This window comes from Sarcophilus harrisii, chromosome 2 (genome assembly GCF_902635505.1).
Source record: "Sarcophilus harrisii chromosome 2, mSarHar1.11, whole genome shotgun sequence".
Lineage (NCBI taxonomy): Eukaryota > Metazoa > Chordata > Mammalia > Dasyuromorphia > Dasyuridae > Sarcophilus > Sarcophilus harrisii.
This window is the reverse complement of record NC_045427.1, coordinates 382,382,436-382,398,558: the sequence shown is the minus strand read 5'-3', so window position 1 is coordinate 382,398,558 and position 16,123 is coordinate 382,382,436. Positions and strand designations below refer to the sequence as shown.

Genomic DNA, 16,123 nt, shown 5'->3' with positions numbered 1-16,123 from the left:
TTCCCCTAGGCACAGACAAGCTTCAATAAGGGATCCAAGTGGAGGAGCTAGGACATGAGGAGGTGGGAACCACAGGACATCTTGCCAGGTCTCTCATTCTGTGGTTGAGATTTCTGCCAAGCCCTGTTCTTATAGTTACATTCCTCCCCCTCTTTCCTTTACCCACCTCTTCCCTTACCCATGTTGCCAAAGAGCAACTGTCCTGCTCCTGGTGGGTACTGAAGGTGAAGGTAATAGCATATTCAGTATTTTGCTGCCCGTTAGCTGAGTGGCAGTCCTGTGCGATTAGGCACATGACAGGGCCGTCCTTTATGCTTCTGAATTGCTACGTTGGCGGGAGAAGGGAAAGTGTATTGTGTGCAAAAACAAAACCAAGTAGTTTTTCCTTTTTCTGAAGGTGGTGATGGTGCAATTAATGGCTGAGCCATTACCTCCTCCCTCTTTTCCTCCTCCCTCCCTGCTCCTCTCTTCTCCTTTCCTCTCATTCCCCTTTCTATCTCCCCCGCCCTCTTTGATTTTTTCCTTTGAAAATGTAGTTATACCTGATGAGTTCAATTCACCACCTGGAGGATCCTATCTCTTTAGGGGTTAGGCTGTTCCCTGTTCCCATCTCTCACTTCTAGGCAAGGGGCAAGGATTTCCTGCAGCTAGGAAAAGATGAGAGTGGGAGTAGGTAGGATGGTGTGTGTGTGTGTGTGTGTGTGTGTGTGTGTGTGTGTGGTGTGACAGAGCGAGACAGAGATAGAGAGAAACAGAGAGACAGAGACAGAGACAGACAGAGATTCAGAGAGAGAGAAAGCCAGAGAGAAAGAGAGACACAGAGAGAGACAGAGAGACACACAGAGAGAAACAGAGAGACAGAGACAGAGACACGCTTAGAGACAGAGACAGAGAGAAACAAAGACAAAGAGACAGAAAATAACAGACAGACAAAGAAAGGCGGACAGAACAGAGGACAGAGAGAGACAGAGATGCAGACAGAAAGACATAGAGACAGAGATACAGACAGAAACAGAGAGAGACAGAGACAAGATACATACACAGAGAGAGTGACAGAGAAAAAAAGAGAGACACACACAGAGAGACAGAGAGAGGCAGAAACAGAGACACAGACAGAGAGACAGATGAGAGAGAAATTGTTTGGAATTGAGATCCCTAGAGTTTCATTAAGCATAGAGATTTGTAGAAGAATAAAAACAAGTCACTAGAATTTGGGAAATGCCTAAAACGAAGGAGGTCAACATTGCTGATAACTGGGAGGGGTGGAAGTGAAAAATCTTGGAGAATGATGTAGATGCCTGATATTGCTCCCTGCTACCCCCATCTCTGGTCTAAAGATAATTATCTATGTTTCAGTTTATCTGGATTTGAAATGGGACCAAGGTACCCCTTCCCCCTGGGAAAGCAGTTTATTATTTTTATTAGGCCTGTAACATGCATTCCCAGATTAGTCCCTGGTAGAATTATGGTTCTAACCTCTCTGGATCTCCCTTTGTCTCTTCTACAAAGATGGCTAGGATGGTGAATGATTGTAAGGTCTCGGGTATTGAGGTGAGTGTTGGCAAAGAGTCCTGTAGCTAGAGCTGCTAATGGGGAAAATAAAATTAAGCAGGGAATATGGAGTTTTGGGGAGGAGGGTATTGCTAAAGGTGGACAAGGGACATCAAGGTTAATTTTTTTCCCATGGTAAGGATGCTAATGATAATTTTTCAGACAAGTGCCAACTGTTTCAGATGTTCTTGGTTAGAGCAAGGTCAGGGAAGGGAAGAAGGGTTCAAAGTTTGGGCCTAGTTTCCATTTCCCTCTTAGCCCCCTAGATCTTGACTATCCCTACTTGCCTGGCCAAGCACACAGAAGATGGGGATTGACTCCTACAACTAGGAGAGTCCTTAGAGATCACTTAGTCCAACCCTTTAATTTCACAGATAAGTAAACTTACCTGTAGGAAAGAGGAATTAAATTTGTCTAAGGTCACATAATGGCACAGGCTGGATAGAGCTCAAGTCTTTTAATTCTAGCTCTGTTTCCACTACTTTGGATTGCTGCTATTGCCCCAGCCCCCATTCCTATAATCTTTCAAAAAGCAGAAAGTAGGACAGGGCCCCCAGGAGAGAATAACTTGGTGATTCCTTTAAGGAAGGGGGGATGGGAGGGGGCAGAGTCTAATGTCCACTTGAGGAGCCTTGAAAGAGGTGGTGCTCATGACTTGGGTCACAAGGAATGCTTCTCTCCAAGACCCTAGATATGAAATTTCTCCTCTGGATTCCTTCCAGTGCCTGTGATTCTAACAAGGTGTGCAGTTACAACAGTAGGAACTTAATGAAGCAGAAAGTTGGGGGGAAGGGAGACAGAAGAGATCAGATTGGGGATGAGAGATAGGGAAGAATACTTTTTAAAAAGTAGATAGAGCTGAAACATAATAGGTGAGAATAGAAGTGAGAGAGTGGAGATGAGGGAGAAAAAAAGGAGAGAACGGTGAACAAGAGTGGAGAGAGAAGGAGAAAATAAAGGAAAGACATGAGAGAGGAGAGAAGAGAAAAAAGATGAATGAGAAAGGGAAGATTAAAGAAAGACAATAGGTGAGAGGAGAGAAAGATTGGAACTGAGAAAGGCGAGAGAGGAAAAAGAGAATAAAAGAGGTAAGAAAGAGAGGAGAAGTAAGAGGAAAGAGAAGAAAGGTGAGCAGAAAGAAAGGAGAGTGAATTGAGAAAGAGATGTATGTGGGTCTGGATGAATTAGACATCATTTCTCTCTAAACCTTGGAACTTGAATGTTGCCAGGGCAACAGGGCAATACCTGTTTTTTCTGGAGGATAAGATGTAGTTGCCTGGGTAACAGCATCCTGTCTTTTCAGGGACCATCCTGAAATGTGGCAAGGGTGGTTGCCATGACAACCCTTTTTTTGCCCCACTTAATCCAAGCCCATCTGTTTCAATCACCCCAGAGTTTGGGGTTGGGTGGGGGAATTATTTATTTATTTTATCTGGGGAGGAAGTTTCTTCTCCTTTCCCCCCTCCCTTTCCCTGGGTGCTGCTTTCCTCTTTCCCCGCCCCCGACCTGGGCCCTGTGGCCTGCAGGTGTTTGGGAGGCAGTTGCTGGGGCAACGGAAACAGGGCGTTTCAGAGGTGGTTGTCATGGGAACCTGGATGCTGACGAAGGCTTGTGAGGCTTAGAGGAGACAAATTGCCCTCATCATTATCTCCAAGCTTGCCAATCAAACCCATTCCCTCATTTCCCTCTGCTCGGGGAAGCGAGCAGCTGGGAGCCCCCAGAGGAGCCGGGGAGAGGAGTGGCACAGTGAGCTGTGAGCCGTCGCTTGCCTGCCAGCCCAGTTCTTCTCCAGCTCCACAGCTCTCCTCACCTGGCTTTGCCTCCTTGCCTCACTGGGCAGCATGGCCACGATTACCTGCACCCGCTTCACTGAAGAGTATCAGCTCTTTGAGGAACTGGGCAAGTAAGTTTCTTTTGTGAGGGAAAGGGGGAAGGAGACTGACCTGTCCCCCTGAGGGGAGGGAAGCTGACCAGAGTGGTTGTCTTTGGAGGAGTCATGGAGGGATGTGTATGTGTGTGCATATGTATGAGTGTCCAGGTCCGTGACCCGTGCCCATTTGTCGAGCTCCCCCCTGCTCGGGAGTGCATGCAAACCCCCAGCATGTCCCTGCACCCATGCACTTCCCACTTACCGATGCCCCGGGCTGCATGCACATGTGTGCACCCACCACCCGGACCATGGAGAGTGGCCAACTTTTCTGAGGAGGCTCCTCCCAGCCAAAGTTAGCTCTGCAGAGGGCCTGGCAGTGGGGAAGGAGGGAAAGAAAAAAACATTTATTCAGTCCTTAGCCTGGTCCGTGCAGATTTAAAGCCAGGCTGCCCTGTGGGAACGAGGAGGAGGTTGTAGGGAACGGTGTTTGGAAGGTGTCTTTGAGCCCTTGTGCCTAGAGGGAGAGGGAGGGGCAGAGCCATGGGAGCCGTGGCCCAGAGGTCCTGGCCAAACTGACAGCTGGCAAAGTAGGGAAGGGCAGAGAGGGCTTGGGCATGGCTGGTCAGTCCCAACCTGCTGGTGCTTCAGCCTGGTTTAATGAATGTTGGCTAGAGTTGGTCGATGCAGGGGACAGAAGGGGAAGGCGCTGGGACTAGGCTGGCAGGTAGACTTCTGAAGTTTATTTTCGCAGTTTTAGCAGCTGTGGGGATAGGGGGTAACTGTGGCAGAACCCTCAGGCAGCCTGGAGCACTAAGGGCTTGTAGGAAGTAGGTTGGGCATCTAAGAGCTAACATCTGCATTGGGTCACAGGGTTTGGAGTTGGATTGGATCTAGTCCAAACCTCCCATTTTATAGATGAAAAAACAAAATGTCTCTCCCAAGGTCATACAGGTATTAAGTGGGAGAAACAGGATTTGAACCTTGATCCTCTGCCTGCAAATCTGATGTTTATTCCACTACCCCACATTGTCCCTTTAGTTGTTGTTAATTCCCTGTCTTCTGCCTATGACTGGAGTGTTTGCAAGACAGAGAGGTACCAGACATTCAGAGTCTGGGTTCCAGTCAGTCAGACTGTGAATGCTGGGTGTGTGTGTGTGTGTGTGTGCAGGGGACTGTATATCTGCATCTGCATGCATCTTATGTGAATCCACGAAAGGGCTCTGCTTTGCATGTGTATGTGCGCCATGTGGGAGTATGTGAATGTAGGAACATGTGCATGCATGTATGTGTGCAGGTTTAGGTTTTGTCTGTGAGCATATGTAAAGGCATATTCCTTATATGTTCCTGCCTGTAGGTATGTGGTCTGCATCCATGAGGGCTTACTGGATGTGGGAACATGTATGTGGAAAGAGGCTGGTCCCTGTGAAGGTGTTCCAGCGTGGGGTGTGTGCGCAAGATCTGGATCTATGCTATGTGCTTGTGTGGGAGGCTGGCTATATGCATATGTTTAGGAAAGCTGTCTGCACACGAGCAGGCTCTGTGTGAGTGTGTGTGTGTGTGTGTGTGTGTGTGTGTGTGTGTGTGTCTATGCCCGCCAGTCACAGCGGGGACGTATGTGATACCGGCGTATGCATGTGCGTATGTTCATGCATGTCCTTGAAGATTCGGGGAGCATCTATAAGGGACGGAGATAGTCATACGTATTAGCATGTCCAAGCGGGGCTCGGGTTTGGAGGACTTCCTCCGGGGACGATGAGAGGCGCTTCCTTTCTTCCCCAGGTTGGGCAGAGCTAGGGAACTTAGGGAACCGGCCTCTTCTGTTCAGGAGGTAAAATAGTCCTCTGCGACCCACTGAAGAGATCCTGCAATTGCAGTTAGTCAGGAGCAGCTGCCTCTCGGGGTGCACCCATTTTTCGTTTCTCTGCGTCTGCATGGTTGTGTGGTGGATAAATAGTGACAGGGAAAGGGGGTGACTCAGTCACTCTAAGTGAAAGTAAAAGTGATGTTTTGCCCCAAGAGGAGAAGGATATTATTGAATCTTGGGTGGCTGTGGGGGAGGTGTTGGAATGTCGCCTTCTAGAGGCTTCTCCTCCTTGGTCCTCGGCACTCACATGCGGTCGCCTGTCGTCGGCTCTTCGGGGAGTGGTGCGCCCCGGTGCGAGGCACAGCAGGGAAGCGGCCGAAGGTGTATGGGGAAGTATGGGAGACTGAGCTTTTCAATGCTTTGGGCAGGAAGGCTGGACACTGGCACAGACTGGGGCGCCTGTGTGTGTTGCACGCGACTGTGTGTGCAGGGAAGAAGTGAAAAATTTCTGGGATTGGCAAAGAATACAAGGCAAAGCAAGGCAGGATAGGGCAATGTTTTGGGAGAGGGTTACAGCTATTCGAATCCCATCTTCCATTCTGACAAACTCATGCTACCTCCAATGTGCTGACTTCTGGGAATATTCATTGGTTTGATCTGTAAGGGCTTTTTCTGTCAAAGAGCCAGATATGGCAGAGTTTCTCACAAGCTTTGTCACCCTGAGCAAGTCCTTCCCTTGGCTTCTCATAAACAGGCTAGCATAGAACCAGAGGGTTTTGAAGATTAAATGCTTTGGATCCTTAGATGGCCAGAGTCAGGGCCAGAGATGGGCACAAGGATCCTCTGGCACTTCTCTGGGCAACAAAGATGACTAAGGTTTATGGTCTCAAAGAAGGGGCCATCAGGAAGGCCCTGGCAGGCAGACAAAGTGGCCACAAGTTGAATCCCAGGTAGGATAGAGCCAAAAGATCTCCAGGTGAGTCTTAGGGCCACGTCAGGGAAAAGGAGATGATTAAAATCTGTCAAATCACAGTGATCCTAAATGAATTAGATGTTTAATCAATCCCCATTGATTGATCAGTCATTCTGGGAGTGAGGAAGGAGAGACTCAGAAATAAAATGCCCATTTTTTGGCTCTCTTCAACACCTCTCCCATACCACACACACACACACACACACACACCTGTTTGTTTAGGCAGGATTCTGCCCAGTGGAAAGAGTCCTGTGTTTACAAGCTGGAGATCTGGGTTCAAGTCATCTTAGATTCACTATGTAATAACACTTTCATTACCTGCTTAGCAGGATTGTTGCAAGGAAAGTACTTTGTAAACCTCAGAGCACTGGAGTTATGGGAACTGTGATCATGCTCATCTAGGCCAGGGGGTTAGGTGAGGGAAAGTGAGAGGATCCTGGGTTGGAGGGGTAGAGAGACAAGGAAATTTCCAGTCCAGAGAAATCTTATGCTTTATACCCTGTGGGAGGTCTTGCCTTCTCTCTTGAGGTAAGAAAGGCCATGCCCTGGGGCAGAAGGATGGCCTGGGTCTGTGTCTTAGCCAGAGCTATCAGTTTAAGATCAGTCCTTTTCTTGATGTGGTTAATGGCTATGTTCTCCAAGAGGAGAATGGGGAACCACAGACCCATTGCTAGGGAGGAGGAGGGTAGCAGGGATGCCTCCTTGTGGCTTTGACATTCTCTGAGGCTTTAGATCCCACCCCCATGACAGGTTATAGAAAGGAGGAAGGAAATTATCCTGCGGCAGTATGTAATCATCAGCATTGCTCAAAAAGAGCTTCAGAAGTGGGTTTTATTAGAGAGGGAAAAGGAAAGGAAGAGAGAGAGAGAGAGAGAGATAGAGACAGAGAGACAGAGACACAGAGACACAGAGACACAGAGAAACACACGGAGAGCGACAGAAACAAAGAGAGAGATTCACAGAGAGAATGCAACCCACACTTTTCTTTTTCTTTGGAAAGGAGAGATTGAAAATTGATCGACTTGGGGGAAGGAAGAGGGTTAAAATGAGTTGGATATCTGCAGGGGCTGCCTCAACTGGGAAGGTGTGAAAGAGCAAAACAAAGACTTTTAGCTCCTTATGGAGGTGTCTTCTTACTCAGAGCCCTGCACACTGCCCACCTTCCCCAGCCCACAGAAAAAAGCCTCAGTAGAAAAGCCCTGGGCAGCTTCCCTGTACTCCTCTCTCTCTCTCTCTCTCTCTCTCTCTCTCTCTCTCTCTCTCTCTCTGTGTGTGTGTGTGTGTGTGTGTGTGTATGTGTATGTGTGTGTAGACGTGTGGACAGTAGCATGGTCTTTTAGAAGGTTCCTGTGAGCCTGAAAACGTAGTTCAATACAGTTCCACAAACATTTAAGTCCCTACTATGTGCAAGACACCGGGGGAGACAAAAATTGAAAAAGAAAAGTTTCGATCCTCAAAGAGCTTACCTTTTCCTGAGTTGTAATTCTACCCCCCCCCGACTTATTGTGTGACCATTAATGTTATCTTTAATGTCATCTGCCTTCCCTATGCCTGAGATTTTATATCTGTAAAATGGAAATAATATTGATAAGAATGGGAATCTCTTTTCCTGACAAAGATGTTTTGATGATAAAATGAAGCAATAATAAGGCATTAATATTTTATTTATAGTCCTTAGACAAGTCTTATGACATGATGGACTTCATAATCAGTGCATGATAATAATCCATCTTTTTCATAAAAAGGTTTTGGTGATGTGAAAGGTGACTTTAAGCGCTTGCTGTCTTTGACACTGATGGATGCTCTCCAGCCTTATCACCATTGATGAAGAGGATAGTAGACCCTCTAATCTCCTCCCTTGTAGTCCCAGCTCTGAGTTCTTGGCTTTCAATAACCTCATTAATTTTTTTTCCCTTTGGGTTAAATCTGATCTTCCCAAGATTCTGCTTTAAAAATGCAAATAACTCTAGGTGGAGGGAGGGAGAGAGTAATATACTCCATTCCCAACTACCTCAGTTTGAAAGAATGCATCAGAAGCTTTGTTTGTGGAATGGGAGAGACCCAGGGCAGTTGGGTAGATCTGAGTAGATTCTTGAGGGAGGTGGGAGCAGGGTACAGGGGAATGGGGCAAAAGGGCAGAGACGGCCCAAGACTGCCACAACATTATTATAAGATTCCTTCAGGGTCAGACATTCTATGTCCTCAGGTCCCTCCCAGCTCTGCCATTCTTTGTTCTGAGATCCCTCCCAGCTCTGACATTCTGTCCTGAAGTCCATTACAGATTCCTTCTTTTCATTGTAAGTCAGCTTGAACCATCCTTCTGGAGAGGGAAGGAAAGTCAAGTTTCCTCCCAGACTGGGCTTTGGTGCATGCAGCATGGCTCAGGCGCCCCCTCAGCCACCCCCACACAGGCTGAGAACACACTGACAATCGACAGAGCCCTCGCAACACACACTGACACCACTGCCAACTCCCCCTGCAATCTGGGACCCACAGACTGCGATTGGAGTGCACGCCCTCTCCCCACACCCCCACACTAAGCTCTTCTTGCAGTACCCCCTGGGGAAGCTTTCTCTCTACAAAATGCAACGTTCCTGATGCTGGAGCCAGTGGACACACACAAGCATACATTCATACGCAGGCGCGTGCACACACACACACACACATACACACACACATTCAGACATACTGCTTTTCCAAAGATCTGTATCCACAGGAATGCTGTTCCAACATCTTCACATCATGTTGTGTGTGTGTGTGCATGCACACACATCACACAGACACACTGTCACAGACAGACACATGCACACACAAACTGACGATTCACCAAAAAGGAGCACTGTCCCAACATCTTCACCTTGACATACCCATGCACTCACCCCATCCACCAGGGTGTCACTTCCCTATTGCCAGAGCCTTTGAAGCTTTGAAGCTTTTTTTCAGCACCTAGGACATATGACAAGCTTTCTGGACCTCAGTTTCCTCAGTCTTTAAAATGAAGGAGTTGAATGAAATGCTCTCTGAATTTCTTCCTGTTCTAAATCTTATATATTTTCAAGGCACTATTACTAGAAAGGTCCCTTGATCAAAGAGGGGCTGTTGCTAATAAGTGGACTCATTGGATGATGGGGAGCAGGAAAAGCAGCCTGAGATAAGAGAAAACTTGCCCTTGGACTAGGGACCAGGAGATCAGGCTCTTAATCCTCACTCTTTCTCTTACTAGCCAGATGACCTAATCTAATTAGGTGGAACCTAATAGAGACAAATGTAGAATCTTATACATGAATAGAAAGAAAAATCAGCTGCCTGAGGTTTGAGATACAATGGGGGAGATGTGGGCTGCTGAAAAAGCTAATGAGGTCTGAGGCTGCATAAATAGAAACCTAGAAAACGGGGCAAGGGAAGTTATATTTCTACTGTCCTCTCCACTGGCCCTGTGACACCTCAAGTATCATTTCCAGCTCTGAGCACCATGTTTTAGGAAGGGCAAATGGAGATACAGCTTGAAATATGGATAAGGGTCCCAACCTCTGGGTGGGGTGTTTATGTTCCATCTCTGATGAATACTAGTTAAGGAACACTGGATGAGCTCCTTAATAACCTCACACAACTCTCTCAAACTGTTTCAGAGAAAATGCTTCTGTATTGGTAGAGAAGGAATTTCCTTATCTGGAGATTTTCTATACTATTCAAGTCACAGGTTCAATTAAAAAAATTCGAGGGTCCCACAGAAGATGGCAATCCAGAATGGTAAAGGGATTAGAAATCAGGAATTGGGTCTATTTAGGAAAATATGACTTAGGGGGCACATGGCTGATGTCCCCTTGACTACAGAGGACAGAACTGGGACTGTTGAGAAGTCACAGAGAGGCTGATTTTGGTTTTATATAAGGAAAAAACTTCTTAGCAACCAGAATTGCCCAAAGGGGAATGAGATGCTTCCAGAGTGAATTACTCATCGAGAGAGATGCTCAAGCAGAGACTGGATAGTCACTTGTTGAAAATATTATAGAAAGGATTCCTGCACTAGGTAAGGGGTTAAATTAGATAATTTCTGGGATTTCTCAGAGAATCTGAGATTCTATGACCTTGGGAAAAAGTTATCTTCTCCAAACCTCAGTTTTCTCATCTGAAAACTGTGGATAATTTCTGCCTTTAGTATCTCTTAGGGGAATTATGAGAATCCAAAGAGATTAGAGATATTGAATTAGTCAATAAGCATTTATTAAGTGCCTACTATGTGCCAGGCACTATGTTTAATGTTGACAAAAGAAAAATAAAACAGAGCACTTGTTCTTCATGATATCACAGTTTAATGGGTGCATTTTAATCATGAAACAGTCACAAATGTGAGTGTTATAATGACTTTAGTGAGCAAATCTTTACTATAAAATATGCCTTGGTTTATGGACTGTTTTCTAAATCCAAGGCCATTTAGCTCCCTAGATTATTCTGCAAAAAAAAAAAAAAAAAAAGTTTGGAAATTGGATTGAGAACTTCATGACTTTTATTCAAATTCAAGATTTGCCAAACTTAGCTATATCACCTTAGGCAAATAATTTTTCTTTTTTAGATTTCATTTTCTTCCTCTATAAAATAAAGGGACTTTCAGGGCCTTTCCAGCTCTAAATCCCATGCCCCTAAGTCCCCTCCATCCTCAATAGGGCTCTGGAATAGGCACCTTCATTTGTCTTTTTCTAATAGAGATGTCATATAACTTGGCTATCCTGGAATATCAGACCTTCCATAAAGGGGAAAAGAAGCAGTAATGGTTTTGGGTAGTAGTATGGTGGGAGGGAGCAAATAGGGGAAGAGGTTATCTACATGGCCATTGATCCTGTTAAATCATCCTGCTTCTCTCCTTTCATCTTCACTTACTGGCTTCTTAGAAGTCCCTTATTTATAATTAAAATCCCATCTTCTACAGGAAGCCTGTCCCAAACTCTCTTAGTGCTAGTGACTTTTCTCTGTTACTTATTTCCTATTTGTCTTGAATATAGCCTTTTGAGAGTATATATTTGTTTATTTTCTCTTCCATTAAATTGTGAGCTCCTTAATGTTAGGGAATGACTTCTTTTTGTATCTCCAGTGCTCAACACACATTGCCTCACACAAAGTAGGCACTTAATAAATATTGGTTGATTGCCTAGAAAACTCAGGTTCCCTTTCTTTAAGATCTCCAGAAATGTAATTAGTTGTTTGAATAAGTGATGAGTTTCTCATTGATAGAAATATTTTTAAAAAAGAAGCCAAATGATAACTGCTTCAGGAAGAGATTGGAGGTAGATGTACTTTGAGGTCTCTTCCATATCCTAAATTCTGTAATTTCAAAGGCTAGATTGTGCTCCTTCACTTCCTATTGCCCTCTCCCTTCCTTTACACTCTAGTCTTTCTCTATGAGGGGTCACTCTGTCCTCCAATTAGACCAAATGCCTTCACTCTGAAAGAACAGATCTGGATCCAGGCTGGGAATGCAGTTAAATAGCTAACAGTTTCCTTTGATTCATTCATTCCATTTGGTGCTTAAAAGACATAATAGCCCCTCCAGGAGAGGAATTGCTCACCTAGGCAACATGAACTTTCCACAGCCCCAAGTGCCCTAAATGATCTTTTAATCTCCAGAAAGAGGAATAGGCAATATAATGGGTAGGAAGAATAGATGATTCCCTTCATGGTATGTTTCAAATGAGATAATATATATAAATTAGTGTTATGTAAACAACTTTCCAGTGCTGTGTCAACTGTAAAAGGCTATATATGTGAACTAAAAATGTTTCAGGAGTACTAAGAAGACAACCTTTAACCCCCACATTTTTTTTCAATGAAGTCCACCATTAACAAGACTTTTCTATTAAATGGAATTCTTTCCAGGTTCTGCTTTTAAAATGCAATCCCCTCTGGTTTTATCTTTCCCTTCATGCCTAAGGGATCTTTGCACCTTATTCTAATAAGTTATAATAATAGCTTATATTTGTATAAACATATTGGCATATAAAATATATTATTGACAATATCTATAACATTGTTAGGTAACATAATTATTATTACCATTTTGCAGATAGGAAACTAAGGTTCAGAGAGGACTAAATGATTTGCTTGAAGTCACAAAGCTAGTCAGTGACTGTCAGATTTGAATTCCAAATGGACCTCACCATTCAGCAGCAGCAGCAGCAGCCAAACCCTCCCCCCCAAAATATTACCAAAATATGATCCAGTGAGGCCAAAATGTTTACTGGGAATCAAAAAAAATTGGGGGGAGGGGGCATCAAAGACAAATTCCTTTTGATTTACCATGTTGCTGACCATTGATTCAACTCCTCCCAGAAAGATTGTAGGTCTTTTGCCAACTCACAATCATCAGTAATCAGAACATTTCAGCTGGAAAGGATCTTTCTGTTTTGTGTCCTTTTATTTTATTTTTTGTAATCCATTCAAGAAAAAAATAACAGCAGCCAAAACAAGGAATATGTTGGAACTTCTGTTGGTTTAGTGTTCTTCAGCATCAAACAAAATCTTCCATCTCCCAGGCCTTCTGTGTACCCTCTGTGCTGCTGTTGCGTTGGTGTGGGCCAAGGCTCCGGGCTGAGACAGTTCCAATACATCATGTCCCCATGGCATCTGCCAAAGGGATGCTAAACTCTCGGGATCCTGGATTGGACTATAGATGCCATCTATATTAGGGGGAGGTGTGTGCTAAACAGGTTTGAGAAGCCTAGGGTGGCTGGAGAAGGAAAAAGCCCTGCATTGGGAGATGAGACCTGGATTATAATACTGGTTCTGTCTTTTAGTGTCAGTGTGACTTTTGGGCACTTACCTTAACCTCTTTGAACCTTTGTTTCCTCATCTGTAAAATGGACATTCTAATTACTGTCCTGACCCTTACAGGGCAGTTTAGGAATATTAAATGAGACAGCAAAGAGTTCTGAAAAGTGGAAAGCATTATATGATTATGAGGGATTATGATGATGATGAAGATTAGAAAAAGGAATTTGTCATAATGAAGTTAGGACCAAACTTGAAATCCAGAAGAAATGGATTCAGATCTTGCCTGGGTTTGACATTATCTGTGTGATCATGGACAAGTCATTTAATTTCTCAAGGCCCCCAGACAATTGCCTAAGACTAAAATATAGAGTGACTAGTTTGAAGCCTTGGAGGGGCATTCGTACAGTGGTCCAGACTCGAGGAAATATTTTGTTGCTCCCATTGCTTTAATACTTTGATACTAGACTTTTACAATGTCTCCGTTTCTCTCCACTCCAATTTATAGAATCTCTTTTGTAATGAGGCAATTGGGGTTAAGTAACTTGCCCAGAGCCATATAACTACTAATTGTTAAGTGTCTGAGGTTGGATTTGAACTCAGGTTCTCTTGATTCAGGACCAGTATTCTATCCACTGTGCCATCTTTTTAAAGAGCAAGTCTGACTATTTCAATATTCAATAAACTCCAGCGATACCCTATTACTTCCAGGATTAAATATAAAATCCTTTGTTTGACATTCAAAGTCTCCTATAATCCTGAGACTTCTACCTTTCCAGTCTTCTCACACAATTTCCTCCGTCCCTCTCCCCCTACTCTGCAACTCAGTGATGACAGATTCCTTGCTTCTCTTTGATCAAATCACTCCATTTCCTGACTCCAGGAATTTTCACTCTTGTTGCCCTTATATGAAACAGTCTCCCTCCTCATGTCCTCTTCCTGGTTTCTGTAGCTAAAATCCTATTTTCTCTAGGAAGCCTTTCCATTTTCCCTTATTATCGGAGCCTTCCCTCTGTGGATCAAATTCAGTTTATGCCATATATGGGCAGCTAGGTAGTACAGTGGATAGAACACTGGGCCTGAGGTCAGGAAGACCTGAGTTCAAATGTGATATGTTCACCTTATTTCCTTATCTGCAAAATGAACCCAAGAAGAAAATGCCAAACCACTCTTGTGTCTTTGCCAAGAAAAATCCAAAAGAGATTACAAAGAGTCTGAGCAGCTGAACAAACGATACTATACATAGCTTATTTGTACATAGTTATTTGCATATTGTCTTTCTCATTAGACTGTGAACTCCTTGACATTAGTTGCTGTCTTTTACCTTTCTTTATATTCCCTGCACTTAGCACAGTATCTGGTACAAAAGGTATTTAATAAATTTCTATTGACTGACACCAGTGCAGATTACAATCCATCCAAGCCTTCTTTTCCTCTGTGATTCTCTTTGATGTGCTGGAAGTCTCTTCTAGGTCTTTCCATCTTTCATATATATGGGTTCAGTACTTGGTTATTCATTTATATCTCTCTTAATATGTGATTCACCCACCTCCTTTTCTGGCCCTTCCTGCTGATAATAATGTTTAAGAATCAGTCAAGTTTGGAATGTGCCATCCGAATCTAGAGAAAAATATGGATACTGAATGTGGATTGAAGAATGGTATTTTCACTTTTTTGTTATTGTGGTTGTTTGCTTGTGTTTTTTTCTTTCTCTTTTTTTTTTTCCTTTTGATCAGATTTTTCTTGCGCAGCATGCTGAATATGGAAATATGTTTAGAAGAACTTCACATGTTTAACCTATATTGGATTGCTTGCTGTCTTGGGGAGGAGGGAGGAGGGAGAGAGGAAGAAAAATTTGGAACACAAGGTTTTGTAGAAGTAAATGTTGAAAGCTATTTTTGAGTGTACTTGGAAAAATAGAATACGCTTAGAAAAAAGACTTTAATCACAATTAAAAAAAGAATCAATCAAGCATTTAAACATTTATCAGGTACCAGCTTACTATTTGCCAAGTATAGTCCTGGGTACTTGAGATACAGAGACAAAAAAGTAGCAGTCCCTGCCCGCAAAGAGTTTACATTTTATTGAGGGAAAGAAATATACACATCAAATACATACAAAATAAATACAAAGTAATTTTGAGGTGGAGAGGAGACAGTAGCAGCCAGAGGCATTAGGGAAAGTTTCCTCTCTGGGGAGATGTTTAATCTTAGCTTTAAAGGAAAGAAAAGATTCTACATGTATTCCAGGCACTGAGAAACAGAATGTAGAATGTGAGAAAGAACATGAAGGATAGATCACAGATTATGTGAACAAGAACAATGCATAATAAGTCTGGTAAAGTAATTACTTAAATAATTAGATGAGATGATACATGTCTTTTCTGAGCATTATGACAAGCACATTATTGTTTTAGTCATACCAAACTCTTTGTGATCCCATTTGGGATTTTGGGATCTTGGCAAAGATACTGCAGATAGTTTACCATTTCTTTCTCCAGTCTATTTTACAGATGAGGAAACTGAGGCAAACAGGGTTAAGTGACTTGCCCAGGGTCATGCAGCTAGGAAGTATCTGAGGCTGGATTTGAACTCATGAAGATGTCCTGTAGCTTATACACTGTTCTACCATAAATATAGTCTTTGCCTAGCTGTAGGACAGATATTGTATGTAAGTCCAAATCATAGTCTAAGAGTCTGACTCCTTTTAGTCCAGGGTTTATAGGTAAGAAAGAATCTTAGAGGGGAAGTCCAGCCTCTTCATTTTAGAAATGATGAATAGACCTGGAGAATTTAACTATTCACACAACTAGTAAGTAGTAGTGTTGAGATCTGAACCTCAATTTTCTAACCCCAGAGCCTTGGATCTTTTTTATTAATTTTAGGGCATTACAGTCCAGACTGAGTTTCTCTGCTGAACTAGAGGGGCCAAGAAGCTAGACCAGGAAATTTCTGTGGGTAAAGTGTAGGAGGAAAGATAGACAATGTCTTTGATGGGTGGGATTAGGCAGGTTGAGTCAGCCCCAATAATGGGTAATACTGAAATTTAAAAGGCTCTGGTTTAGGCCACTTTACTGTTAGCAGCTCCCAACTGGAAGCTTTGCACTTGATTCCCAAGGGTACACTCAACAGGCAGTGAGAAAGCCATTTTCTTGGTGTGACTC

At 43.6% G+C, this 16,123-nt stretch overlaps 1 protein-coding gene across 3 annotated transcripts in view; it reads left to right on the top strand.

Moving 5' to 3' along the window:
• Positions 1–3,054: 3,054 nt before the first annotated feature.
• CAMK2A (calcium/calmodulin dependent protein kinase II alpha) overlaps positions 3,055–16,123 on the top strand; it is a 79,334-nt gene continuing 66,265 nt past the window's right edge. The window contains exon 1 of one of the 3 annotated variants that reach the window (XM_031953514.1): positions 3,055–3,454. In XM_031953514.1, the coding sequence (XP_031809374.1) occupies positions 3,393–3,454 (62 nt within the window). In that variant the 5' untranslated portion in view covers positions 3,055–3,392. The remainder of the gene's footprint in view (positions 3,455–16,123) is intronic. The other 2 variants (XM_003756709.3, XM_031953513.1) reach the window with 2 other exon arrangements.